We start from the raw sequence: 26,563 nt of genomic DNA on the forward strand, positions 1-26,563 counted from the left end.
AGACTCAAGTTTTATGACTTGGATCGTGAAAATATGTGCAGAACCAAGTAATAAGTTTCCACTTGAAAGAATTAGTACAGCAGCTAGCGTAATCCAATCAGATATACAAACCAATTTTATACGAATTAAGGTAAAAAGAAAGTAACCGAGGCTATGGCAAGTTGCGGATTTACACAACTTCACGCAACGCAATTCAATACAGATATAATAATGAACACAGAACCCCCAAGCTTAAAGAATAAACATAAATTATAAGGGAACAAACAATTAAAAAAGAAAAAGAAAAAGGGGAAGAATGAGCAGTGCCTCCAAACGGGAAAAATTGGAGGGCAAACCAAACCTGCATGAAAAATACATGAAAAAATTGCCATCAGTGAACTATAGAGTGAAACAATGAACACAAATAATAGAAAATAACTAGACAACACTCTTTCGCAAGGATGCAGCATAGAAGGGAAAAAATAAGGAAAGAATGTCTAATGACACAAAACGGTCCTCTAGGGCAAGGATTCAAGCTTAAGGACAACTGGAAGATTTCAGAAAGCCACCAACATCGATAGAATGGGATGATGATCCAATGACTCAATCGAAAAAGGTGATGCAGAACAACTAATAGGCAAAAATTCCAGACATAAATACTCGGTGGTCAAGAATAGAATTCACAGTTTTATTGTTTACAGTTCTTTGCATACCTTTTTGAGAATCTTCAAGAAGGGATCACCATCAATTCCAAGTAAACAGAACAAACCGCACTCTGTGAACTGAATTAATTACTCAAACATCCATCCAAATGTAGAATGCCAGCAGGCACAATCGGGTGTCAGCTTTTTGGAGAAATAGCAGCTAAGGCATTGGCATGTACAGGTGAAAGAGTGCTCAAAATGGGTTGCATCTGATGTCCATAAAGAGAAATCAGGTGGGAAAAAGCACTGCCTATATGAGATTTGACTTCAGATGTTTCCACGTTTGATACTGCAACTTGGGCAAATAGATTTACCAGCTCTGGAACTAGAGTTAAGATCTGCTTAGGTTAAAAGTATGTGGGATTAAATAAGTTAATGTTCAATTTATTATTTATAACAATGAAGAAATGGAAAAGGTGAAAAACATGGACAGTAGGTAAATAGCTAATACCTGGGGATTAGATGAGAGGACAAGATTGCAAACACAACTATAGACAGCCATAGATTCTTCATGATCTTCTTTCAATGGGAGAACTTTCAGGAAAACTGGAAGCACCTGAGCGGGAAAAAAAAAAATGATACAGCATCTTAACAGAGTTAAGGTCAGTAGTAAAATGCAAGCATGTGGTGAAACAAGATGAAGAACCTGATTCAAAGGTATGGATTCAGGATGCACCATTATCATCCTTGCTACAGCACCAGCCGCATTGTCCCTCACAGCATCATCAGGTTCAGACTCCCCAAACAAGGGAAAAAGTGCACGAAGTACATCACTGTAGTATCTGGTACAGATGTAAAGGACATTGTCTAACAAAGCAAATGAAATATCATGAAACAGATCTTAATTCAACAATGGTTGAATATTATAAATCTTTAAAGATGATTCATCATAAACTGCAGGCAACCAAATATTACATTCTTAGTAAAAACAAAAGGTGAAACAGAAAGAATAACTAGTATCAGAAAGACCAACAAAGAAATTAAAAAAAGATGTAGAGGACAAAACTAAAGCATAAAGAAGGATACTTCAAGGAAGAATCGCCACCATTTTTGCAGAGCTCTCCAACACAAAATGCAGCATTCCTCCTGTTAGTTGCCTCTGACGATGCTAGTTCTTTGAGGACTATGGGCATTACAGCCTGAAATATGTGACATAATCCATCAGAAATTAAATGCATATGCAAGAAAAAACAGTGCACATGTGTGCGCATGTAGAGATAGAGAACTAAAATTAAAGATCCATTCCAAGATTCCTAAGAATTTACATCAATATAGGCTGCAACAGGAGCACCCATATGCTGAGCAACTTCTGCAAGGCATGCAACTACCATGGTTCGATCTTGTGGTGGGCGTGAAGCTTTCTGCAGTTTCCAATTAAAAATCAAGTGAGTTTAAAAGTATAAACCAACAAAGAGAAATAAGTAAATGACATATCACTGGCCTATGCTGACCCACCGCGAACTTCATCAGAGGGCCAAACATCTTCTCAAAGATAGGTGCAAAATGTGGACCCATGGACTTTGCAAACGCAGGGAGGATATCAGAAACTGCATCCATAAGCACTTCGTCATGTTCAGCATCATCATCATCAATCTCACCATCAGATTCTATTTTCTGACAAACTGACTCTTCTCTCAGCAATACCAAAGTTGCCTCCACAAGCTGAGGCATATCTGAAATCAAATCAAATTGAGCATAGATATAGACTCAGTAAATTTTCTTTTGATACTAGAAAAAGATTTGAAGTTGATAGAAGAGGTAGATGCCAGTATTTGTACTTACATGGCTCAACTGCTACAAATCCAACTTCCTTAACAATGTCAGCTACACTCATGCAATCTTGAGCAACAACTTCCTTGTCATCATCTTCAGTCATAGTCTTGATATAAATATTCATCACAGCATCTGTAAAACAGAACCATTATAAATTACTGGATATACCCTTGAAAGTGCCACATTTGACGATAGCGCAACATAATCTTACCAAATACTTCTCTAACCTTTGTGGGTCCTTCCTGCAAAGGGAAAGTTTGAAGGGGGTGAGGGAACTTTTCTATATTAGTTGCATGTCCAACTGATTACATGTGAAAGTTAACAAAAGCCCCAAAAAATGAGTGAAAGTTAACAATACAGGATCAAGTCAAAATAATGGTCCTCAAGATACAATGTTAAAAATTGTAAACAAGCTCACAAGGAGTGCATTGCATATCCTGCTTCAAACTTACATTATGACCTTGGAATATGGCTTGTGTAGCTGTCAAAATATCTGCAATATGCAATATTAAAGTATCGGTCAATATTTAGTCTTGAATATGTACCGAATGGTTAAACCTACAGATAGGACAACACCACGTGACTAAAAAATGAAACAATAATTTTGACATCATCAATATTTATTTATTGTTTATTGTTTATTGTTTGTATAATAGTGAATGAGTTCAATTGAAACAGGAATAGATCTATAAGAATTCTATTTAATTTTCTTCAAGAGGCAAAACCCTAATAACATGCATCTCAGACCACAACTTCATTAAACATTTTTGTAAGTGATTCAGTTACTCACATTTCAAAGAGATAATGGCCTGAAGCCGGACATCTTCATGAAAGTAGCTTGAGTGTCTGACCAAAATCCTCAATGACTCCTCCAAATAACTTAAAAGAATTAAAGAATTAAAAACACAGAAATAAATAAATATATATAATATATATTATTTTACAAGATGGACACTGAAAAATAAAAATAAAATGTGACCGTGAAGGATACGGTGCAAAGTGATTCTTGGCATGCAAAGCAAATAAACCAAGGGCCTGTGTGGCAGCAGCCTTTTCATCTAAAACTCCAGTTCTGATACTTATATTTCGAACCCTTGCTTCATCGTGAGCTTCATCATCAGATGAAACACCACCAAATCCACTAGTGTTCTCATCCTCATCAAAGTCATCAATATCCACAGCAGAACCATCATCAAGATTGCAGGAGGAGAAGGCAAGATGTACCACATGTGGAAGGTACTATTTTACAGAAGAAAATGTTAAGACATTAACAAGGGCAACATAATAATGCAAAAACATAACATGACCAGGCCTGCATACCTGCACAAATCCATCATCCAAAATCTCTGCTACATTGCTGAAGAAGCCATGGGTATATTCCCGAAGCTCACTGAATTCCAAGCCAAATCCCTGACAAATGCAAGCCCCATAAATCAAATGCTCAAAATACCCCAAGTACTTACAGTAACTAAAAAGAAAAAGTTAATTACAGAAATGGCAGCTTCAATAAAGGGGGGCAAAATGGGTTCCATCCGCATTCGTCCTACAGACATGGCAATTATGCCAACCAGTTCAGTAGCTCTTGCTCGGGAGCGAAGGTCCTCATCATTTGTAAGCACCATGAATGCTTTCATCAATTCCAGAATCCTTTCAGCATACGGGATGAAGGCTTGCTCTGCTGCAGATGCAACTGAACCAATTGCAGACTGCAACATCATTAGGAATGAATTTATTTTAAGGAATTAAATTTCAGAGTTCCATCAAACTAAGTGTTCTAAGTGCGAACAATAGTTACCATGCAAGTCTCCTGCAAATTACGAGGGCTATTCTGAAGTGCTGCAAGCAATTTTCCCATGAGAGGATCAAGAAAAGGAAGGATTTCTTCACCCATGTTGTCACAGTATGCTGCCAGAGCATAGTACGATTTCTCCTGCAGACACAATGACCTGTGTTACAACATAGACTTTAATCCATTACAGAGATAGTATATTGCCCAATATATATGTACCTTTACTTCATCAGATGTATCTTCCAGAGCACTTAAAATGCAAGGAAGAACACTTTCGTATTGAGATGCAATCTCAGGTTGCAAATGCTCTGCAAATTGACCCAATGCAAATGAAGCAGCCCCCCTTACCACTTGTTCAGGATCTCTCAGAGCCCCCAAGACAATATGAAGAATTGGTTCCAACTTATCTTTCATCAACTCCGAGCACGCCTCAGAAATAACACCTAAAGCTGTAACTGAAGCTTCCCGAAACTTGGGATTAACACTTTGAATGCTCAATGAAGCAAATTCAAAAACAGGTGGGAACACGTGCTTTGAAAGGTTTAACGCCATGGTATCAATAACTTCAGCTGCAGCTCGATCTGGTGCCAGATCATCGTCATCACCATTAGAAGCTTCAGCAAGCAACGGACACATAATTTGGAGAATAGGAATCACCAGCTTATGTTTTTTAAGGGAATTTGGTTTGTACTTCCCAAGCCATGAAATTATTTGGATTGCCTGACTCATTAATAAAATAGAGTGTTCAAGGGATTAAGGAGACAGGCACCAAAAAGAAAGGTAAGACAAATATATAAAAGATCATTTTTAGCAACAATAGCAGGTAAGCTACAGCACGATGATAGTACAAGAAAAAAGGTCTACATTTGACGCTCCTAACCTGATGACGAGTACTAGTTTCCAAGTTTTGGCTAGAACAAACTTCAAGAGAGAACTGCACAATGGCTTTAACTGATTCCCCAAGTAGGGGTGCAGGAGATTCAATCAGCTCATCAAATATTTCAAAAGCAATAACAGCAACATCCTCCTCACCAGAGGCAAGGCATTGCCTTGATACATTTAAAATGCTAGGGATAAACTCTCGAAACTTGACCTGCACAAGTTTTACAAAGATGAAAGCAGAAAGATCAACAACGTAAGACTGCTTCACTAACTTAGGTTCCCTGCAATAACTCATCCTGTACCGAGAATAAGTCAACTCATATTGAATTATACAATAGGGAAAAGGAAAAGCAATCTTTTAGACAGGTTTGGCACAGATAAGAACTCGATGAACGATAAATTAATTGATGATGGAACATCATCATAACAATTTCCAAGGCAGGATTAAGTTCCTAAAGCCATACAAAATTCAGCGATGGAGCTATTATGTCACCTAACTAACGAGTGGTGCTGGTAACCAGTGAAAAGCATGCTTTGTTGTTGATAATACTAAGACGGCAGTCACAAAGAAGTGTTGTCCCCAACAGAGACTCTAACAGGGATCTTGTAAAATAAAAATAATGGTTTACTATATTCAAAATGTTTTTACTAAGTATCAAGATTGATTTGTTAATTGACTTAAACAGCTTGAATAAGATAATGAACGCAATGTTTATCAAAGTTTCAAATTCTTTTGAGTTTAATCAGCATCTTTCTCTTTCCCTATGTTATGAGCAATTGAAGGGAATATTTCTATTTTCTTTGTATCATTTATATGCCGCCAACACCAGCTAGGACAACAAACCCATGGGCCAACAAACACTGACCAACAGATTAACATGGTCTTTTGTTGGACAGATGAATAATGCAAATTATTTTATATAAATGCAGTACAGTGAAGTGGATAAGATGTACACCATTTTTATTTTTTTAATTACCATTTTGACAAGCAACACTAACCATTGTTATGATGGAGACAAGTGAACATTACTCACCACTTCTGCCCCATCACGAGTGAACTCAAGGAAAGACCCAACTGCCCTGACAACACAAATAAAATTCCACAGGAACAAAAGAACTGTTAGCATCCCATGCAAGACTAACATAACAAGAAAAGCAAAAGAAACTTCAAGAATGTCCAACTAGACTTACTTGAGTGCAGCAATTCTGACGCGGTTACTTGTCTCGTCTTGTAAGCACTTGAGTAAAAGAGATTGCAAGTCTGCAAAATGTGGTCGAAAAGAATTCCCAATTGTTTCAGTTAAAGAGCTGAAAAGGATCAATGCCACCTTGCATCAAAAGAAGATAAAAATGTGTCAGCCTACTATATCCTCTAGAAGAGAATAAATAAGGAAAAAAAAAAAGAGGAAAATATAAAGGACGAGATTGCTATATAATTGTGAACCATCATTGCCATAACTATATTCCTAGAAAGATCGAGGCTACATACAAAAGTATGTGGAGTAAACCTCCATATTCGAAGTACATACTAAGAAAAATACAGAATGCAACTTGTTCGACATAATATAATGCAGAGCAAGTCAGAATTTATGCACGTTTCTATGTATATGTTTTTACTAGTTGTTCCTAAATTTTGATCTGCATTACATTGCATAACAGCTACATAGAATCCACCACCATCTGCACTTATAAACCAGTCCATAACACTTGGACACATTTTTTTACAGTCGCATGCCACACACTTGAAAGGGTCAAGAACATGCACAATGTTTATTTTATTTTTCTCGTGGTTAACAATGAAAGATCAACCCTTAGATAATCTGTGTGTCACATTTAACTACAGCTCACCCAATTTTTAAGATCTTAGCACAATCAAAATTTTGTTAGCCACTGGTATAAAAATAAAAAGATAATACATAAATAGGATTTTGTTCCACCAATCCCATCCCAAAAAGGAATGTCTATGGGGACAAAAGAATAATAAAAGCAAATCACCACGCACGAGAGCAATTAACATACTTCTCTATGATCTTCTTGCGGGCTCTGACTACATTGGAATAAAAAAGGCAATAAATCAGGCCATTCGCCAGCTGGAACAGCGTACTTTGCAATGATGCTCACCACATTTGCACTAGCTCGCCTCACTGGGGGACTGCAAAACCCATCATCAAACTAATACTTCAATCATAATGTAACAAACATCACAAAGAAGGAATTTTGCATGTCGGCTTTATCTATCAATTAAAAAACAATAAACAACTTTATGAGAGATAAGGACTTCAAAACAGAACAAAATAAAGCTCTTGGTGTGAAATTGAAAATGGATAATCGTAGTTGAAGATTGCTGATTTTCACTGTTCACAATGCAGAGGCAAAGGGATTATTAAATGCCTTTAACCATGTGTCATCTCCATTAAGCACCTTCAACAGCAATGCCTTCACCATTTTATTTTTAGGCAAAATCGAATCAATTACATAAAAGGCCTATGAGATATTTAATTGAGGCCTCTGATTGTTTTGCCTCGGAAAAGGTCTTACTGCAATCAGTCACAAGGTTAGTTGTCAACACCTGGTAACAGTCATCTTTTCAATGTTTTAACACTTAGAATTCCTATATCAGAGTTTAAACTGTTACAAGTTCTGATCTGGAGAACAAGCAATTCAATCCAGCATTTTTTCCCTTTGTACAAACCTAAACATGGTCCAAAGAAAATCAAAAAATAAAATAAACATATGGTAGCCTCAACTATTGTTGATGCCAAAAATATCAAATATAATGATTAACCACAGCAATTGTCATGGATAAAACAGAATTAAATTGTTTAGAATTTCTTCCCACTCTGCTATCGAGCATTTAAAAGATGCTGCCTCCTGTTGCTCCTGATGGCTGCAGCCCCCACCAGAACGCATATATAACCAAATTTGTATAAACATAATCAAGTTAGAACCAAATAATAAAGAGGCCCCTGGTATCAGTTTTGCTGTTTCAGCTCTGAAGAGAGAAGACAACACAACAGGGGGATACATCAGGATTGAACTATACTCGATATATATAAAACTAAAAAGAAATAGCAAACTTCAACGATCTGTCCCACCACATAGTAGCTTATGCCATTTGCACCATTAATTGGAACTAGGCTTTCAAATGGAAAGCAAAACGGAATTAGCTATTCGCATGATATTTTACGGATACGGAGCGAAATAAATCTAGGTACAAAACGTAAATTTCACATTCCGTCCATGAATCCAAGCCTGAACATACCAAAGCACGCGGTATTAATATTGCATACTAATACAAACACGACCTCTGCAATCCAACACCTAAGAAATAAAGGAGTTTTTCCTTTTTTTTCCCCTAAAGTTCATAGAGTAAATAAACAACCAGCACGAGTTACAAGACGCTTCATGTTTTAAGCAAATTGAGGGAATCAACAATCTCCGGTACCTGTGTTCCATGGTGATGCTTTCGATGAGGGACTTCTTGACGAGTTGACGAAGCTGGGGGGAGAGCTTGGCCCAGTGGCCGGTGATCTTCTTGCGCAGGAGTACGGCGGAGAGCTGGCGGACGTTAGGCGTCTTCGCGGTGCGGAGGTGGTGAACCAGCGCCGGAACCACCTGCGGATCCTTGGCCAACCGCTTAATCTGGTCCTCCGCTTGCCGCCGAGCATCATTATCCGGCATCAAGAACTGGATTAACAGCAATTCCAGTGACTGAGCCATGCTACTACTATTAACTACTACGATTGCAGTATGAATCTGTCTCTCTTTCTTTCTCTGCGAATGGTGGATCAGTTGGAGGAGGCGCGAGAGAGAACCAGAGAAACCCTACAAAGGAGAGAGGGTTTTGCTTTGCATTTAAGAGAAGAGCCGCGAGGCGGTGGTGGGGACGCCACGGCCTTCGCTTTTTATACGGTTCTTTAGTTGCAGCTCTCCTTAAATACGTATCGGAGCCAATCTTAGAGGCTGTTTGGCTTACCCTTTTTTAATAGAGCTTTTAAGTGATATAGTTGTTAGTATAAAAACTATGTAGTGTGTTAAGTTTATAATTTGTTTGAAAAAATATGCTTTTAAGTTATCAGTTAATAATTATGTGTTTGGTTTATAAAAACTAATAAATTGTTAAAACTTGAAAAAAAATTAAAATAAACATGATGCTAAATAATACAAATAAAATTTATAAATTAATATCTAAATTTAGATAAATTATATATATTTATTAAAAATTATATTACATCTTTTATTTTTTTCTTAAAAAATATTACCATGATTATATATATACAATATATATGTATATAATATATATATATTCATTTATAGTTGCAGTTGATTGGGGAGGAGGAGGCAGCAATGATGGAAGGTCGACGGCGCTAGGCGACGGCCGGCAGTTTAGCTGGGCGATGAATTTAATGGTGCGTTGTAGCGGCTCAGTTGGGCGACGATCTAAAACAGAAGATAGGGAACTTGAAGAAAACGATGGGAGAAAAGAGTTTCTGAAGGTAGAATGGTATTTTTCTCGGTCAACTTAGCAGTTTTTTTTGCCAAAGCTGGGGATACCAGTTTCTCCAAAACGCTATTATAACTGCTTTTCAGCCATATAGCGTTTAAGCTAATTATTCAACCCAAACGTTTAATCATCAAAAGCTACATAACTTATACGTTAATTGAGTAGCTTATAAGCGGTCAAACCGCTAAACCAAACAGCCTCTTAATCAAATTCTTTTCAACTTAAGTCAATAAATTAGATTTTATTGAAATGAAAAAAATTGATGAAGTCAAAATGATATACTATTATTGTTCAAATACAATCATAAACCTTTTTTTTGTTTGTTTGCATAGAAAAGTCTATATCGCAGACTTTGAAATATTTTTTAGAGAATTTAGGTGTCACTCAATCACTATTATTTAAAAGATTCTCGCTAGTTATTTAAATTTAAAAACCTGTGATCTATCTCAATTTCACAATAAATAATTTTAAAATACTACAAATTTTGCAAAACTTGATTTCTATACTACTCACCCCCGATGTACTCGTCTACAAATTTAAAAGATGTTTAAGATGAGCACTGAATAATGCAGTCTTTTTGATATTCTCCTCTTTATAAATAAAATAATCTCTTTTCGTTCAAGGTACTCTTAAAATTACACTACTATTACAATTTTTCTTGTTTTTAACATTTTACATATTTATTTGAAGACTAACTTAAGTATCGGATGGTCCATGCGAGACTCTTACACACACCCTTAACCAACTTATTAATTGTAGGTCATCCACAAAATTAGTCACTTGCAAACTTAACTTAACGAGACACTTTCATGTATAAATAAATTTATTATTGTATTTAAACAATAATATATACAATTGTTAAAAATAAACATTTCTACTACAAAATTTTGATTAATAATTATAAGTTTTGTATAATTAAAGTATATCGTTGAATCATATGGTTGAATTAATCTATGAATTGAGAGATAATGGTTTACCGTGAGATGGATATAAGTGATTTGACTCCGTTGATCTCTAACTTATGAACTTAGTTGATACAAAGTTATATAATAGCATCAAATCCTTCAAATTGAATAATTTAATTTATAATTTATCATTTATGAATGTTTAAGAAATCTGTTCGTTTAGCAGCACCTTGTAATGGGATATTCTTGAAGTTAAAAGCTCAAAAAGACAAAGAATGGTATAGTAAGCAAGGAAATGTTTTTTTTTTTCCTAACATTGAAAACTAGAGAGAATTCATAAATAGTGTTTAGTTCAAATTTATAATACTTTTTCTAAAATTCACAATATACTTGCTTTACATTTATAGGTAATTAGATAAATTTATCGTGACTCGAAACCTGAAGACATGGCCGCTTTCGGATTCATTGCATAATGTACATTATAATTAGGGGTGTTCAAAAAAATCGGTGCACTGCGAAAATCGGCCAGAGTCGCTAGACCGAATCGAACCAGACTGAATAAGTCGTTTTTTTTTAGGTCGAAAATGGTTTGGATCATATCCAAATCACATGGTTTGCGGTTTGGATAGTTGGCGGTTCCGTTTTAAACCGAACCGTCAAAGAAAATAATAAAAAAAATTATAAAAAATTTATTATTATAAAAATCTAATAAGTGGCGACCCTCCTATTTATTTTTTACACTATTTTATCTTTATTTTTTACTCTTATTTATTTATTGTTGATTGTCTTTATTTACCAATATTTATGTCTTTATTTACTATTTTTAAATATCATTTTTAGTGGTTTTGAGTAGAATTTCAAATCGCGGTAAATCGCACTAAATCAGACCGCGCATTTGATGCGGTTTGGTCACACCCAAACCAGACGGTTAAAAAACCGCACCAATAATTTGACGTATTAAAAATGATTCAAATCGGCCAAATCCCGTCGCACACCCCTAATTATAATTGTACCGTATACAGTATGAATATGCACGGTATGTAAGTTAGACCGGTTCAATCCGGTTTGATTATACTTTAAAGCGACGGCAAACTGGAAATGCTTCCAGTTCTTGATCTTTGGATTATTTTCTGAAATAATATAGAGTTCGAATCACAAGAAATTCAAGCGGTAGAAACCGGCGTGAATTGTTCGATAAAATTGCCCTCTCTGCGTCTCCCTGTTTGTCAACAAATTCATACAAAGCAGATACGGAAGGTATATACGATTGAGAGATGAGGAAGCGGACTGTGTACTCATGGGGAGTAGCGATTTTGTGCTTCGCAGTACTGATGATAGTGACTCCGTCGATCCCTCAGTCCCAGGAGTATCACGATTTCGCCGACCAGCGGGAATTCTTTGGTATTCGTTTCCCTTTTATTATTCAATTTTATGAGGCTTTCCTACAATTAGGGTTTGGAACGTTCCTGTTTATTTTCATGTCATAGGGTTTTTACCCGTTCGATGTTTTGTTCTGTGGGTGCTGAATTTGGGGTTGGTTGATTGAATTAATTCTCTGTTGTTTGGTGTGTGCTTGGCATGTACTGGAAGGGTAATTGTAGGAAGGGAGATGTTAAAATCCCAGTTTTCTGGTGGACTAGAGATGAAACTCCATCTCAAGATTCCGTTTCTATTGTTTTTTGCCTAATTTTCTTTATCAGGGTGTTTTATCTGTTTCTTGTGAATGTCATGGTCATTGAGATAACTATGGTATTTCCTTGCTTCATCCTTCCTTGGCTTAACAGCCCTAATGGAAAAATGGGGCTTGAAAATGTGTCTGTCTGCGTTCAAGACATTTTAATATAATGACTTATTTTTTGGATAAGAGGTTGAAATTTGACATTTGTTTTAATAGACTGAAAAACGGTTATGACAAATTGACAAAAAAAAGAAAAAGAAAAAAAGATACACTGAACTGCTGACTCTTCTCTATGTAATTTTTGTAGCATTTTGTTTTGGTTATTTGTCCATCCTTTTTTTATTACTAGCCATATTTGATTGTACTACACATTAGCCATTACCATTTTTTTCCATGTAAAAATGAACTCTTGGAATGCGTTCAAGATTTGCAATAAATGGCTGAATATATTGATGCTTGACTTGCTATGATGTTTTCTTGAATTGTATTATATGCAATTTCCTGATTTGCTTTTTTAAAATAAATAAATCTTACTGTTTGAATAATCTGCCACTTTTCTTCATTGTGATTCTGTTCTTACTTTTCTTCATTGTGATTCTGTTCTTATTCGATTGTCTGCTTATTTTTATCGATGTCTATGGGGAACCCTTTACCTGAATTATCCATTGCAATCTATAAATTATCCCAAAATTGTAATGTTGGAAAATCTACTAGTCGTTTTAGCTTGAACAATATCTGAAGCCTCTCACTCTAACATACTATTATGGTTGACGTTCTTGTTTACTTTTCAGGCATACCAAATACGTTTAATGTGGTTTCAAATTTCCCATTCCTTGTAGTTGGTCTTGTTGGGCTTGTACTTTGCTTTCATGGGGACTATTTTAGGCTCAGGTATTAATTGGTGCATGTTTAGCATTGTATCTGGACTAAAGCAAAGAAATCATTCTTTCACAGGCTTATGATAACATCTAAATATTTGTAAAGGTTGCAAGGTGAAATTTGGGGCTGGACATGTTTTTTCATTGGGGTAGCGGCTGTTGCTTTTGGTTCTTCTTACTATCATCTCAAGCCAAATGATGCCCGTCTTGTGTGGGATCGCTTGCCAGTGAGCTTCTTTTGGTTCAGCCCTTTTTTGTGATATCCTCATTGATTGTTTCTGACATTTTATGAAAAATCCATACAGATGACAATTGCATTCACATCGATCATAGCAATCTTTATAATTGAAAGAATCGATGAGCACAAGGGAACAGTGTCAATTGTTCCCTTACTCTTGGCAGGTGTTGTAAGCATATTATATTGGAGGTAAGCATCTGTACCCGTCCTTAATGATAAAGGTTATTGTTGTTTCTATCTTAATGTTGGTCTTCGCCCAAGTTTTCTGGTTCTATCCACAAACACTTGTCAGGATTTGCTGGTGTTGTAGTGGTGTCGGTTGTCAAGTTACAGGGTTTTAGCTATTGGTGAGACTTTCTTTTGATAAAACTGTCCATAATGTGATTGTGTCCTTGGGCATGTGAAGTTTTTCTTCAACACCTTTTGATTGTACAATATTTTTGCCTTTTTGACTTCCTCCAGGGTTCAAATGCCAAGTTATTGTGAATTAAACTTTGCCTAGACCATGCATGAGATGCCTACCTAACAATTAGAAGTAAAAATTTGTTGACTCTTATTTTTACATGCAGGTTTTTTGATGACCTCCGTCCATATGCATTGGTTCAGTTTGTTCCATGCATTGCAATCCCGGTAATGGCGATATTGTTGCCTCCAATGTACACGCATTCCGCATACTGGCTTTGGGCTGCAGGTTAGCGGTTTGATTAAGTTTGTTTTTTTCTTTTTTTTTTTAAATTCTTTTAGTACTTTCTTCTATGCTCAGCCACATTTGATTCATAATGCAGGATTTTATCTTTTAGCTAAGGTGGAAGAAGCTACAGATAGACCGATTTATAAGTGGACGCATCATATTGTCAGTGGGCATACTCTCAAGCATTTGTGTGCAGCAGTGGTTCCAGTGTTCTTGGCACTCATGCTTGCAAAGAGGAGTATTGAAACAGAGAGGTATGCTTTCCTTTTCTTTTAACCTGTTTGATCCCCTGCTATGATGCTTGGCATTGGGCAAATTCTCATATGTAGGGTGTAAGTTTGCAACTTTAGGCCTTAGGGTGTGACTGCTCCCATTTTAATTTATTTTATCCTTGATTGGTATTACCATGACAATACCTTTATTAATTCCAGTTATAAATTGCTGTCTCATCCCACAGCTAGGGCAGGTTCTTAGATGAACCTGACTGTCAGAGCTTAACGATTTGACAATGATATTCTCAAGAATTCCTTAAGAATTATGAGAATTAGGGAAGAGAAATGAGAGAGAAAGAAATGAGGGGGAACAAGAGAATTGAGAGAGAGAGAGAATTGGAGGGAGAGAATTCCAAATTGAAAATGATTTTCATTCATGCCCTTCATCGGGTGAGATCAGTTCATATTTCTCCTGATCTCCTCACAACCAAATGGGAGTATTCCCACGAAAAACAAAGCAGAGCTGCCTAACTGATCCACGCCACTTGCATCAAGCATGTGCGTGTTTGGTTACTACTTTTCTCCCCTAATTTCCCTCAATTACAATTCAATTATTAGGCGATACATGACAATTACCCTCTCCTTGAGAAATTTCTTGTCCTCAAGAAATATAAAGTAAACTAGCTACCATCAGGAACTGTCTGAACAGATATGGAAGATACTCCCAAATATTGTCGTCTGTGTGAAGATGGGCCCATTTCACCAACACTTGAGTTATGGGGGCTCCTTGTTGGTAGATGACCCTTCGGTCTAAGGTAGCTGTTGTCTCTACTTCAAGCTCTACTTTTAGGTTACCTATATAGGTAAGCTAGGACTTGCTGGATGACCTCCCACATAGTAGGGACACATGAAACACCGGATGGATCTTTCTCCGACAATTGAAGCTTATAGGCCACCTTACCAAATTTAGTTACAATGGGGGGAAGGTTGTGTTAGGTAGCCGACAGCCAACGTAAAACTTAGTCGGATCCAAAACATGAACTCTAGACAAATTATGAAAAATCGTTTGGGCGTGGGCGTAACCCTTTATAGCGACGCACTACGCTGCTCCCGTGTAGTGACAAGTGAGCTAGGGCCGCTGCATCGGCGGCCGGATGTAGTGATAAATGAGTAAGGGTTCCCGCATTTGCTTGGACGGATGTGGGTAAAGAAGCTAGTCCAAAATCAAAATCAAAATCAAAATCAAAATCAAAACCAAAACCAAAATCAAAATCAAAAACAAAATCAAATTCAAAGTCAAGGCCAAAAACAGAATCAAATCCAAAGTCAAGGCCAAAAACAAAATCATAGATTAAGGATTGGGTCATGGAACATAGGAACATTAACAGGCAAAGCTATGGAAGTGGTGGATGTGATGATTAGGAGAAAAATTAATATTATGTGCCTTCAAGAGACGAGATGGGTAGGGAAAAAAGTAAAAACTTTATCAGAAGCTGGATATAAAATATGGTACACAGGAACTGATCGAGCGAAAAATGGAGTGGGGATTATTATGGATAAAAGCTTAATAGATGAGGTAGTGGATGTAAAGAGAATAGGAGATAGGATTATTATGGTGAAGATTAGTCTAGGAAGAATGACTATGAATATCTTTAGTACATATGCACCACAAGCGAGGTTAGGTGATGAGATAAAAGCAAAATTCTGGGAGGACCTAGAGGGACTCATACAAATGATACCAAGAGGAGAGAAAGTGATTATAGGAGGTGACTTAAATGGGCACGTGGGTAGAGACGGAAACGGATATAGAGAGGTACACGGAGGGTATGGATTCGGGGAAATTAATAATGAGGGTAAATCTATCATAGATTTTGCTATGGCATATAGGCTCATTATAACCAATACTAGGTTCAAAAAACGGGACGAACACTTAATCACATATAAAAATATCACCTCAAACACTCAAATAGATTACTTCCTCATGAGACAAGAGGATCGGTTATGTTTTAGGAATTGTAAGGTGATACCGGGAGAGTGTTTGACTACTCAACATAGATTTCAAGTACTTGACGTCCAAGTAAGAAATTGGAAGAGAAAAAATCACATAAAACAAAATCCAAGAATCAGGTGGTGGAATTTAAAAGGGGAGAAACAACTAATCTTCAAAGAAAAATTAAGGGGTAGAAGGGAATGGAATGGAGAAAGACAGACAAACCAAATGTGAAAAGAAATGACTAATGCTCTGAGAAGCACGGCAAAGGTAGTCCTTGGAGAGACAAATGGTAGAGCCCCTAACCTTAAGGAGTCTTGGTGGTGGAATGAAGAGGTACAATTGAAAATTAAAAATAAGAAAACTTGCTATAAGGCGGTATATCAATGCAACAATGAAGAAAATCGAAAAAATTATAAAGAAGCAAAAAAGGCAGCAAAAAAAGCTGTTAGTGAAGTAAGGTCAAAAGCATATGAGAATCTATATAAACGACTTGATACAAAAGATGGAGAAAGGGATATATATAAATTAGCTAAAGCAAGAGAAAGAAAAACACGGGATTTAAATCAAGTGAAATGCATAAAAGATGACAATCAAAATGTTTTAGTAAATGAGGGAGCGATTAAGGAGAGATGGAAGGAGTATTTCACAAAATTATTCAATGATGGTGGTGACACAAGAGTTAGGTTGGGACATCTTAGTAACTCCGAAGGGTGAGCTACACATTCTATCGACGCATAAGTTCAAATGAAATAAGGCAAGCATTAAAAAAGATGAAAAATCATAAGGCAGTGGGACCAGATAATATACCAATAGAAGCATGGAAATGCATGGGAGAAGAGGGCATCTTCTGGCTAACGCAACTATTTAACGCCATCCTTAAATCAAAAAAGATGCCAGATGAGTGGAGGAAGAGTACTTTGGTTCCTATATACAAGAACAAAGGAGATGTTTAAAATTGTGAAAATTATAAAGGAATTAAGTTAATGAGTCATACCATGAAACTCTGGGAGAGAGTAATAGAGCAGAGGCTCAGAAAGGAAACAAAGGTGTCAGAAAATCAGTTTGGTTTCATGCCTGGTAGGTCAACAATGGAAGCTATATATTTACTGAGGCGTCTAATGGAAAGGTATCGAGATCATCAGAAGGACCTACATATGGTGTTTATAGATCTAGAAAAGGCCTATGATAGGGTCCCTAGAGAAGTATTATGGAGGGTTTTAGAGAAGAAATGAGTCAAAATAGCCTATATACAAGCCCTTAAGGACATGTATCATGGTGTAGAGACAAGGGTCAAAACATGCGGAGGAGATACTGAACCATTTACAACTACAATAGGACTGCATCAAGGTTCTGTACTAAGTCCATACTTATTTGCCCTAGTAATGGATGAACTCACTAAAGATATTCAGACAGATGTGCCATGGTGTATGCTATTTGCAGACGACATAGTGTTGGTGGATGAAACAAAAGAATGAGTGAACACTAAGCTTGAGTTGTGGAGAAACAATTTAGAATCTAAGGGATTTAAATTAAGTAGAAAGAAAACAGAATATATGGAATGCAAATTTAGTAAAAATGCAAGAGTGGATGATGTTATAATAAAATTAGAAGACCAAATCTTACAAAGAAAAGACCATTTTCGATATTTGGGATCAGTGATTCAAAAAGATGGAGAAATCCATGAGGATGTCGCACATAGAATTAAGGCAGGTTGGCTAAAATGGAGAAATGCATTGGGGGTGTTATGTGATGGTAAAATCCTATTAAAATTGAAAGGAAAATTTTATAGGACAGCTATAAGACCAGTCTTGCTGTATGGCTTAGAATGTTGGGCAGTCAAATACCAGCATGAGCAAAAGACGAGTGTAGCGGAGATGAGGATGTTAAGATGGATGTGCGGACGTACAAGAAAGGATAAAATTAGAAATGAAGTTATTCGTAATAAGGTAAGAGTAGTGCCAATCGAGGAGAAGATGAGAGAGACTAGACTAAGATGGTTTGGTCATGTGAGAAGGAGACTAAGAGATGCTCCTGTGAGGAGAGTTGATGAAATGGAACAATTAGTCACAAAAAGAGGTAGAGGTAGATCCAAGAAGACTTTGGGAGAGACATTAAGATTTGATATGAAATATATGGATCTAAATGAGGATATGACAAAAGACAGAAATACATAGAAGTCTAGAATTCATGTAGCCGACCCTACATAGTGGGATAAAGGCTGGATATGTTGTTGTTGTTGTTGGGGGGAAGGGCTCTACCTTGGGCTTAGCTTAGTTACTTGCTCATTTGTCATTGCCTTAATCTGTGAGGTTCGTAGCTTTAGGTAAACTTCTTCTCCCACTGGAAATTCTCTTTCACTCCTACCCTTGTCTACTTGTTGCTTCATTCTGTTCTAAGCCATGGCCAAATCTCGTCTGAGCTGCTGGAAAACCTCCTGTCTTTGCTGGTGATGGGCATCTACTGCTTCCACATTGGTGAACTCCTAGGTCACTAGTAGTAGAGGGGGCTTGTACCCAAATAAAGCTTCAAACGATGACGTCCAGATGGAGTTGTGGTGGCTGGAGTTTTACCATCACTAGGCTAAAGCTAGCCACTTATGCCAAACCTTTGGCTGTTGAAAACTTAGGCACCTTAAGTAATTCTCCAAGCATTGATTGACCCGCTCTATTTGCCCATCCGTTTGTGGGTGGTAAGCGGAGGACATGCTAAGCTTTGCCCCCATAGACTTTAATAGTGTTTGCCAAAAGAGGCTAGTGAATACCTTGTCCCAATCAGAAATGATAGTTCTAGGAACCCCATGCAATTTGATGACTTGATCAAGGAACACCCTAGCAACCTCCTAGGTGGTGTAAGGATGAGATAGGCTTAGGAAGTGGGCAAACTTTGTACACCTATCGACCACCATGAGTATATAGTCCTTACCTTCTAATCTAAGCAGCCCTTCAATAAAATCCATGGACACACTTTCCCAAGCTTGTCCTGGGATGTCTAGGGGTTGTAACAACCCAGGAGTGGCCACTATTTCATACTTACATCTTTTGCAAGTGTCACAAGCCATTACAAATCTAACCATTGCTTCTTTCAACTTGGGCCAAAAGAAAACTTGTCTCACCTTGTGGTATGTGTTTTGAATCCTTGAATGTCCTCCCAATGGGGACCCATGTAGGGTCTAGAGGATCTTCTCCTTAACAGTTGGGCAATCCCCAATTACCATCCTCCCCTTATACCGGAGCACCCCATTCTGTAGTGTATATTCCCTTTTGTTGTTAGGATCCAACACTAACTGCTCCAAAAGCCCTTTGATCTGCTCATTTGGTTCATAGTTGCTGGCCACCTCTTGGTACAAACCCGGTATTAATGTGATAATGGTTGTTGTTTCTCCTTTTTCCTAACATTTAGATAGGGCATCTGCCACAACATTTTCCTTTCCTTTCTTATACTGTATAGTGTCATCAAGGCTCATCAATTTAGCCATACCTTTCTTCTGTAGTTGGGTGTGAAGTTTCTGTTGCAGGAGAAACTTCAAACTTTGGTGGTTAGTCTTGATTACAAATTGGCCCCCCTCGAGATAAAGTCTCCATTTCTCTACAGCCATTAACACTGCCACAAATTCTTTTTCATATATGCTCAATTTCACATGCCTTGGAGCCAATGCTTGACTGAGGAAGGCTATGGGCTTGCCTTCTTACATTAACACAACCCCCACACCATTATTACACGCGTCAGTTTCAAGCATGAAAGTCTTGTTAAAGTTTGGTAACCTTGGAACCGGGGCCTCACTCATAACTTGTTTCAACTATTCAAAGTTTGCCTCAACCTTTGGTCCCCATCTAAAACCTTCATTTTTCAGCAATTGTATTAGTGGCCTATTTATCACTCCATAAGCCCTCACAAACCTCTTGTAGTACCTTGTCAAGCCTAAGAACCCCCTTAAGGCTTTGAGGGTGATAGGCCTTGGCCACGACTGCATGGTTGCCACCTTGTTTGGGTCAATGCTAACCCTTTCGCTAGAGATGATATACCCCAGGTACTCTACCTGTCTTTGAGCAAATGAACACTTTAACCTCTTAATACACAATTGGTTGACCCTAAGGATCTCAAAGGTAACCTTTAGGTGTGCTAGTACGTCGATATCTCGTCAAAGAATACAAGGATAAAATTTCTTTGATGTGGTTCAAATATTTGATTCATTAGGGACTGGATAGTAGCCAGGGCGTTAGTAAGGCCAAAAGGCATTACTAAGAATTCATAATGGCCTTGGTGGGTTCGAGATGCAGTCTTAGGTATGTCTTGTAGGCTCATTCTAATCTGGTGATAGCCTACTCTGAGATCAAGTTTAGAAAAAATAGTACCATCCCTTAGTTCATCTAAGAGATCCTCAATGAGGGGAATGAGAAATTTATCTTTGATAATCATGGCATTTAATTGTCGGTAATCCACACAGAAGCACCATAATCCGTCCTTCGTTTTAACTAATAGCACAGGGGATGCAAAGGGGCTATGGTTGGGTTGAATTAGAGAGTGTTGCAGCATTTCTTTGACCATCCTCTCTATTTCTATTTTCGGTGTTGGGGGATATCGATAGGCTCGGGCATTGAAAGGCTCATAATTAAGTTTTAGGCTAATGGAGTGATATTGGTTTCTAGGAAGGGGTAAGGCTTTAGGCTCTCCAAACTTATCCTCATATTCAACTAAAAGTATATTAAGTAGGTTGAGTTGGTTTACATCCCATGTCTTTTGAGTTGGATTGCTGACTACTAACATCAACTCACTCCTTGCCTCCTGCTCTTTTTCTTCTTCCAATGCTTGGATAGAAAAGAGTTGGACCACCTGAGTCATCTTTTGTTTGATGATCTTTTGCAGTCGTTTTCCTATAATCATCTTACACATTCCCATTTCCTTACTGCCCATCAGTGTCATCCTTCTCCCTTCTTTCTCAAATGTCACTTCCATCCTATTAAAATCGAAACATATAGGACTCACATGCTTCATCCAATCTACCCTCAAAACTACATCACAACCCCCTAATTTCAACAACTTAAGATTTGCCTCAAAGGTTTCCTCTGCATCTCCCAACAGAAGTCTGCACAGGCTAATCTACTCACCACTTTGTTCCCATTTACCACGGTTACAATAAGGGGTTGAGTGTTGATTAGGGAACACTTCAACCTCTTGGCAGTTCCTTCATCTAAAAAACTGTGGGTGCTCCCACTATCTATAAGGATCATCAACTTACTCTCTTCCTCCTTCCCTTCCACCTTAATGATTTTATTATTGGCCAACCCTCTCAAGGCATGCGAAGAGATTTCTCCATTGTCTTCCTCTCCTTCTTCAGGCACATCAAACATTTCCTTTTCTTCTACGTTTCCCTCATCCCCTTCCAGTAGAAGCAATTGCTTCTTGCACTGGTGCCCAGGGAAATACCTATCCCCACATTTGAAGCAGAGATTAGCCTTCCTCCTCTGCTCCATTAGTTTGTCCCCTTGTGTTTTAGGAGCCGGTAGAGGTAAGCTCCTCACTCCATGCACCCTTATGATAGTCTTCTTTCCTTGATTCTTCCCCACGGGGGGTCAACACATTGTGTGTCCCTCTCCTGTTTATCAGTCTCTGCTTCCTCATTAGTGTTGCCACTGTTAGCTCATGTAACCTAGCACTCTCGGTTGCATGCTTGAGAGTCTTGGGTTGCAATACTTTCACCATGGGCCTAAAACTCCTTGTTCAACCCACTTATGAAACTAGAGACAAAGTATGCCTCAATGAGATAGGGGTTATGGTTGAGTATCAGTGCTTTTAACTCTTCAAACTTCCGCTAGTAATTTGACACTAATATCCCCCTTACAGGATCTTGTTAAACTCCTCCACCACATCGATCATTCCCCTATCCTCGAATCTCTCACATAATTCTTCTGCAAATTCAGCTCACTAACATCCCTCCTTCACCTTGGACCATCCTTGGTACCAATCATCTCTCGCATCGTTGAGGTAAGTCACAGCTAGAGCCTCCCTCTGCTACTCAGGAACCCCATGCCACTCAAACGCTCTTTCACACCTCCTAATCCACCATCTAGGGCTGTTCCCATCAAACATGGGGATATCCAATTTTGACATAGGAATCCTAGGGTGGCCATGCCCCCCAATTGCATCCTACCTTCTTCCTGCTGCATTTTCTCCTATTTCCACTGGCTCCTCTCCAATTTCGAAGGTTCCTGGCCTCCTCTGACTCATCCCTTGTCCAGGGAGAATCGGATCAACCCTTTCTCTAGGAGGAAAATCAGGGGATAGTCTTATCGAATACTGGCGAGCAAACATTACCATAAATCCTTGCAGTTGCTCCCTAATTTGCATTCCCACTCTTCACGTATGTGAGTAACCTCCTCTCAGATCTAAGTGACCACTCCATCTAGCTTACGATCAATGGAGATGATTGCCTAGTGATTACGAGTGGACTTAAGCTCCAATTGATCCACTCTCGCTTGTAGATCTGTCACTATAGAGCCAAATTGTTGCATCTACATCTCCATGTTCTTTATCCGCATACCTTTTTCCATTTGTCTGAATTCACCGCGATCGAAATTGGCCAGGATCAGCTCTGATACCAAATTGTCAAAGCTTAACGATTTGACAATGGAATTCTCAAGAATTCCTTAAGAGTTCTAAGAATTAGGGAAGAGAAATGAGAGAGAAAGAAATGAAGGGGAACAAGAGAATTGAAAGAGAGAACAAAGAATTGGAGGGAGAGAATTTGAAATTGGAAATGATTTTCATTCATACCCTTTCATCAGGTGAGATCAGTTCTTATTTATACTGATCTCCCCACAACCAAATGGGAGTATTCCCACCAAAAACAGAGCAGAGCAGCCTAACTGATCCATGCCACTTGCATCAAGCATGTGCGCGTTTGGTTACTACTTTCCCCCCCTAATTTTCCCAAATTACAATTCAATTATTAGGTGGTACATGACACTGACTGAAACTTATTGTATAGTTAAGTTACAAGAAATATAAGAACTGAATCAAATGTCATTTAAGGCATCCAAATTTTTCATTGAACCTCTTTGGTCTTTGTTGGACTTTATTATGTTAATTCTACTCCTGTCCTGAATCAGAGCAGCGATTAGGCTCTCACTTTTCACCTGTAACACTCATTTCTCCCCTGGTTGCTGTCACCGTTAAAGTTATTTTCTTTATGTATATAGTTTTTAATCTTTTCTTGCTTAAGGAGAAATAATGTTACTTGGCTATTGGTAAATTGTTTGAATAGAGCAATTTCTTTTTGAAGATTACCATTTACGTAGTTCCCACAAATTAAGGTTCTGATAAAGTTAGATATCTATATATTCTTCAACCTGTGATTGCTTGGTTCTGAAAGTGATGCTGCTACCTTCTTCACTCTCTCAAAGTACATTCCTTGTTTCTTCTTGATGCAGGCAAAGTTTGCTTGAAACTTGGAAAGTATCATGGATCAAATTTAGAGGAAAGGAAATGAAGGTGGAGAGTTACACTTGTACTTACTCAAATGTGCCTGTTGAGGAATCTACTGAATGAGTATATCCCATCTTCATGTTCACAGGTAGACCAGAAACCCCCCAATGACACAAACATTGATTCTCAGCATATAAATAATGTTATAGTACTCTCTCATCCATGCAGGTGGATTGCTTTTCTATGTTGTATATAGCAAGTAAGATGCTTATACTAGAACTTATTCTGTACTTTTGCCTTAAGACTTCCTGAGAAGAGCATTTGTTGGTATTTTATGAAGAAAGAAGAAAACGGAAGGGAAGAAAATAGCAAAGCAAAAGTCATGTATTTATTCAATCGTGAACTTCAATTTATACAGTTAAAATGTAAACTAAAATGAGCATATAGTGAAAAATAATATGGCATAACATCTAGCCAAAATAATTAACAAACAATATCAGATAGTTGCTAATTTATTGGTTATAGATAATCCTAATTTATTTTGACTCCTTCAAAACACATCAGCAGGTTCTAAGTCAAAATTCAACACTCCTCTTTGACTTTGAGGCTGCAAATGCAAATTTTAAATTTTGGCATATTTTAGATATAGGCATATAGGCATTTTATGGTTTATAGTTATGGGCATAGGCATTTTTTTTTAGCATAGGCATGAATATGATTTTGAGTAGAGTTAAAATAACTCCTCATTCGGTTGGCTATTCACCATTGCTGCTTTGGTTTCATTTTGTTGTTGATTTTTGCATATTTTCTCCATATGACCCAATTGATCACATTTATTGCATTTAATATCTGGTCTCCACCAACACTTGTTCTTTGGATGATTTGTCTTTTTACAGTAAGAACAAGTAGGATGATTTCCATCACTGTTCTTCATAGACTTTGCTTGAAAAGCCCCTTCAACATATTCTTCTTGTCTCATCAATCTTCTTTGTTCTTGAGCCTGTAAAGTATTAATTAACTCTGCCAAGGAAATGCTTAACAAATCTTTAGCATTTTCTAGAGAATAGATGGTGGCTTTATACTTTTCTACAAGTGTAACAAGTATTTTTTCAATAATTCTTTGATTAGGAAAATCCTTATCTAACAACATCACTTTGTTAGTAAGGCTAAGCAACGTGTCAGTGTACTCCTTCATGGTTTCTGACTCCTTCATTCTTTGCATTTCAAACTCTCTAATCAAGTTTAACACTTGCATATTCTTTGCTCGTTCATTGCCTTGATATTCTTCTTTGAGATAATCCCAAATGACTTTTGCTGAAGGTAAGTTCATGATTTTTGTAAAATTATTGGGAGAAACTGTAGCACACAAGTAGGCCATAACTTTAGCCTTCCTTGTCTTCATTTCCTTGTGAATTTTTATTTGGTTCACAGTTGGATTGACCAGTAAATCAACGACTTCGTAATCTTCCTCAATTGCTCCCAAAAATTATGTGCCTTGAGATGGACTTTCATTTTAATAACCCATACTTGATAATTGTCGCCACCAAATATCGGTGCTGCTGGTATTTCGTGACTTGATTCTGCTTCCATCTTTATAGATTGTTGGCTTGAATTTGAGTGTTTGTGAATATGTTTTTTGGTTTCTCTCAACTCACAGGTCCCTCAAGAAAATATGCTCTGATACCACTTATTGGTATTTATTGAAGAAAGAAGAAAAAGAAAGGAAAAAAAAATAGCAAAGCAAAAGTCATGTATTTTATTCAATTATAAACTTCAATTTATACAACTAAAATGTAAATTGAAATGAACATAAAGTGAGAATAATATGACATAACATTCAGTCAAAATAACTAATAAACAATGTCAGATAATTGTTAATTTATTGGTTATAAATAATCTTAATTTATTTTGATTTCTTTTCAAACCACGTCAACAACTTCTAATTCAAAATTTAACAGGATTCAGTGCAGTAATCAACCTTATCTTCAGTAGGGGAAATAGTCAGTGAAAAGGAACAGTTGGGAAAGGCTGCCGAGGTTCAGCCATTGTGGTGGTGAATTGAGAAGAAGCTTGCGGGAAGGGACAGTTGTTCCAACCCAAAGGTTTAGGAAATCATATTCTATTCTGGGCTTAAGACATTATTTTTCCTTTTTTTTTCTTTTATTGCTTATTGTCCTGGCAAGTCATTAATATTGACCCATTCGATTCTTTATCATTTTTGATATTTAGGATCAATGATTTAAAAAGATAAAAAATTCACAGAGATGTCACGCATAGAATTAAGGTAAATTAGCTAAAATGAAGAAATGAATCAGGGGTGTTATGTGATGGTAAAATTTCATTAAAAGAAAATTTTATAAAATAGCATCAATTTTGTTGTATGATTCAGAATGTTGGGTAGTCAAATATCAGTATGAGCAAAAAACGAGCGTAGAGGAGATGAGGATGCTAAGATGGATGTGCGACCATACAAGAAAAGATAAAATTAGAAATGAGACTATTCGTAATAAGGTAGAAGTAGTACCAATCGAGGAGAAAATGAGAGAGACTAAATTAAGATGGTTTGATCATGTGAGAAGAAGACAAAGAGATGTTCTTGTGAGGAAAATTGATGAAATGAAATAATTAGTCAAAAAAGAGGTAGATGTAAAGGCAAGAAGAATTTGAGAGAGACATTAAAATTTAATATAAAGTGTATGAGTCTAAATGAAGATATGACAAAAGACATAAATATATGAAAATTTAGAATTCATGTAGTCAAATCCTCATAAAGAGATAAAAATTGGATATGTTGCTATCAAGATCTTAGATTTTGAATATAAGATTTCTAGTCGACGGTCATAATAGAAGAAAGAAAGAAAGGAAGAAATAAGAAAATTTAGGGAGAAAATAGTGAGAAGACATAGGGAAGCATA

The 26,563-nt window shown here is 37.2% G+C and overlaps 2 protein-coding genes across 5 annotated transcripts; one reads left to right on the plus strand and one right to left on the minus strand.

The window, feature by feature from the left end:
- Positions 1 to 32: 32 nt before the first annotated feature.
- On the minus strand, positions 33 to 9,017 carry LOC127810332 (uncharacterized). Its single transcript, XM_052349752.1, has 21 exons — positions 8,573 to 9,017; positions 7,147 to 7,279; positions 6,319 to 6,455; positions 6,162 to 6,207; positions 5,126 to 5,338; positions 4,465 to 4,965; positions 4,252 to 4,386; positions 3,947 to 4,162; positions 3,777 to 3,866; positions 3,448 to 3,695; positions 3,247 to 3,335; positions 2,909 to 2,949; positions 2,668 to 2,698; positions 2,466 to 2,588; positions 2,139 to 2,356; positions 1,949 to 2,044; positions 1,710 to 1,822; positions 1,330 to 1,465; positions 1,135 to 1,239; positions 693 to 1,021; positions 33 to 340 (listed from the first exon to the last, which is right to left on the minus strand). The coding sequence occupies exons 1-20, from the start codon at positions 8,845 to 8,847 to the stop codon at positions 821 to 823; spliced, it is 3,147 nt and encodes a 1,048-aa protein (XP_052205712.1). The 5' UTR covers positions 8,848 to 9,017; the 3' UTR covers positions 33 to 340; positions 693 to 820.
- Positions 9,018 to 11,604: 2,587 nt separating this feature from the next.
- On the plus strand, positions 11,605 to 25,934 carry LOC127809449 (uncharacterized). Of its 4 annotated transcripts, none has more exons than XM_052348240.1 (8): positions 11,606 to 11,937; positions 13,006 to 13,105; positions 13,199 to 13,319; positions 13,398 to 13,519; positions 13,900 to 14,021; positions 14,116 to 14,275; positions 23,654 to 23,796; positions 25,607 to 25,934. In XM_052348240.1, exons 1-7 carry the CDS (start codon positions 11,811 to 11,813, stop codon positions 23,769 to 23,771), a joined length of 870 nt encoding a protein of 289 aa, XP_052204200.1. In that variant the 5' UTR covers positions 11,606 to 11,810; the 3' UTR covers positions 23,772 to 23,796; positions 25,607 to 25,934. The 4 variants fall into 4 exon arrangements, with proteins under 4 accessions (XP_052204201.1, XP_052204200.1, XP_052204199.1 ...); XM_052348239.1 differs by lacking the exon at positions 25,607 to 25,934 and adding an exon at positions 23,877 to 24,044 and having other exon boundaries at positions 11,607 to 11,937; XM_052348241.1 differs by lacking the exon at positions 25,607 to 25,934 and having other exon boundaries at positions 11,605 to 11,937; positions 13,054 to 13,105; positions 23,654 to 24,044.
- Positions 25,935 to 26,563: the final 629 nt, after the last annotated feature.

The sequence above is a fragment of the Diospyros lotus genome, chromosome 9 (genome assembly GCF_014633365.1).
Source record: "Diospyros lotus cultivar Yz01 chromosome 9, ASM1463336v1, whole genome shotgun sequence".
Lineage (NCBI taxonomy): Eukaryota > Viridiplantae > Streptophyta > Magnoliopsida > Ericales > Ebenaceae > Diospyros > Diospyros lotus.

What these genes read in the sequence shown, in the direction of transcription:
- LOC127809449 (XM_052348240.1), top strand. Translation starts at nt 11,811, where the DNA reads ATGAGGAAGCGGACTGTGTACTCATGGGGAGTAGCGATTTTGTGCTTC. An exon ending in GTAAGCATATTATATTGGAG is followed by an intron (nt 13,520 to 13,899) that starts GTAAGCATCTGT and finishes TTTTACATGCAG; the next exon opens with GTTTTTTGATGACCTCCGTC. An exon ending in ATACTGGCTTTGGGCTGCAG is followed by an intron (nt 14,022 to 14,115) that starts GTTAGCGGTTTG and finishes TTCATAATGCAG; the next exon opens with GATTTTATCTTTTAGCTAAG.
- LOC127810332 (XM_052349752.1), bottom strand. Translation starts at nt 8,847, where the DNA reads ATGGCTCAGTCACTGGAATTGCTGTTAATCCAGTTCTTGATGCCGGAT. An exon ending in AAACTAGTACTCGTCATCAG is followed by an intron (nt 4,966 to 5,125) that starts GTTAGGAGCGTC and finishes TTAATGAGTCAG; the next exon opens with GCAATCCAAATAATTTCATG. An exon ending in GGTGGCGATTCTTCCTTGAA is followed by an intron (nt 1,466 to 1,709) that starts GTATCCTTCTTT and finishes CATCTGTACCAG; the next exon opens with ATACTACAGTGATGTACTTC.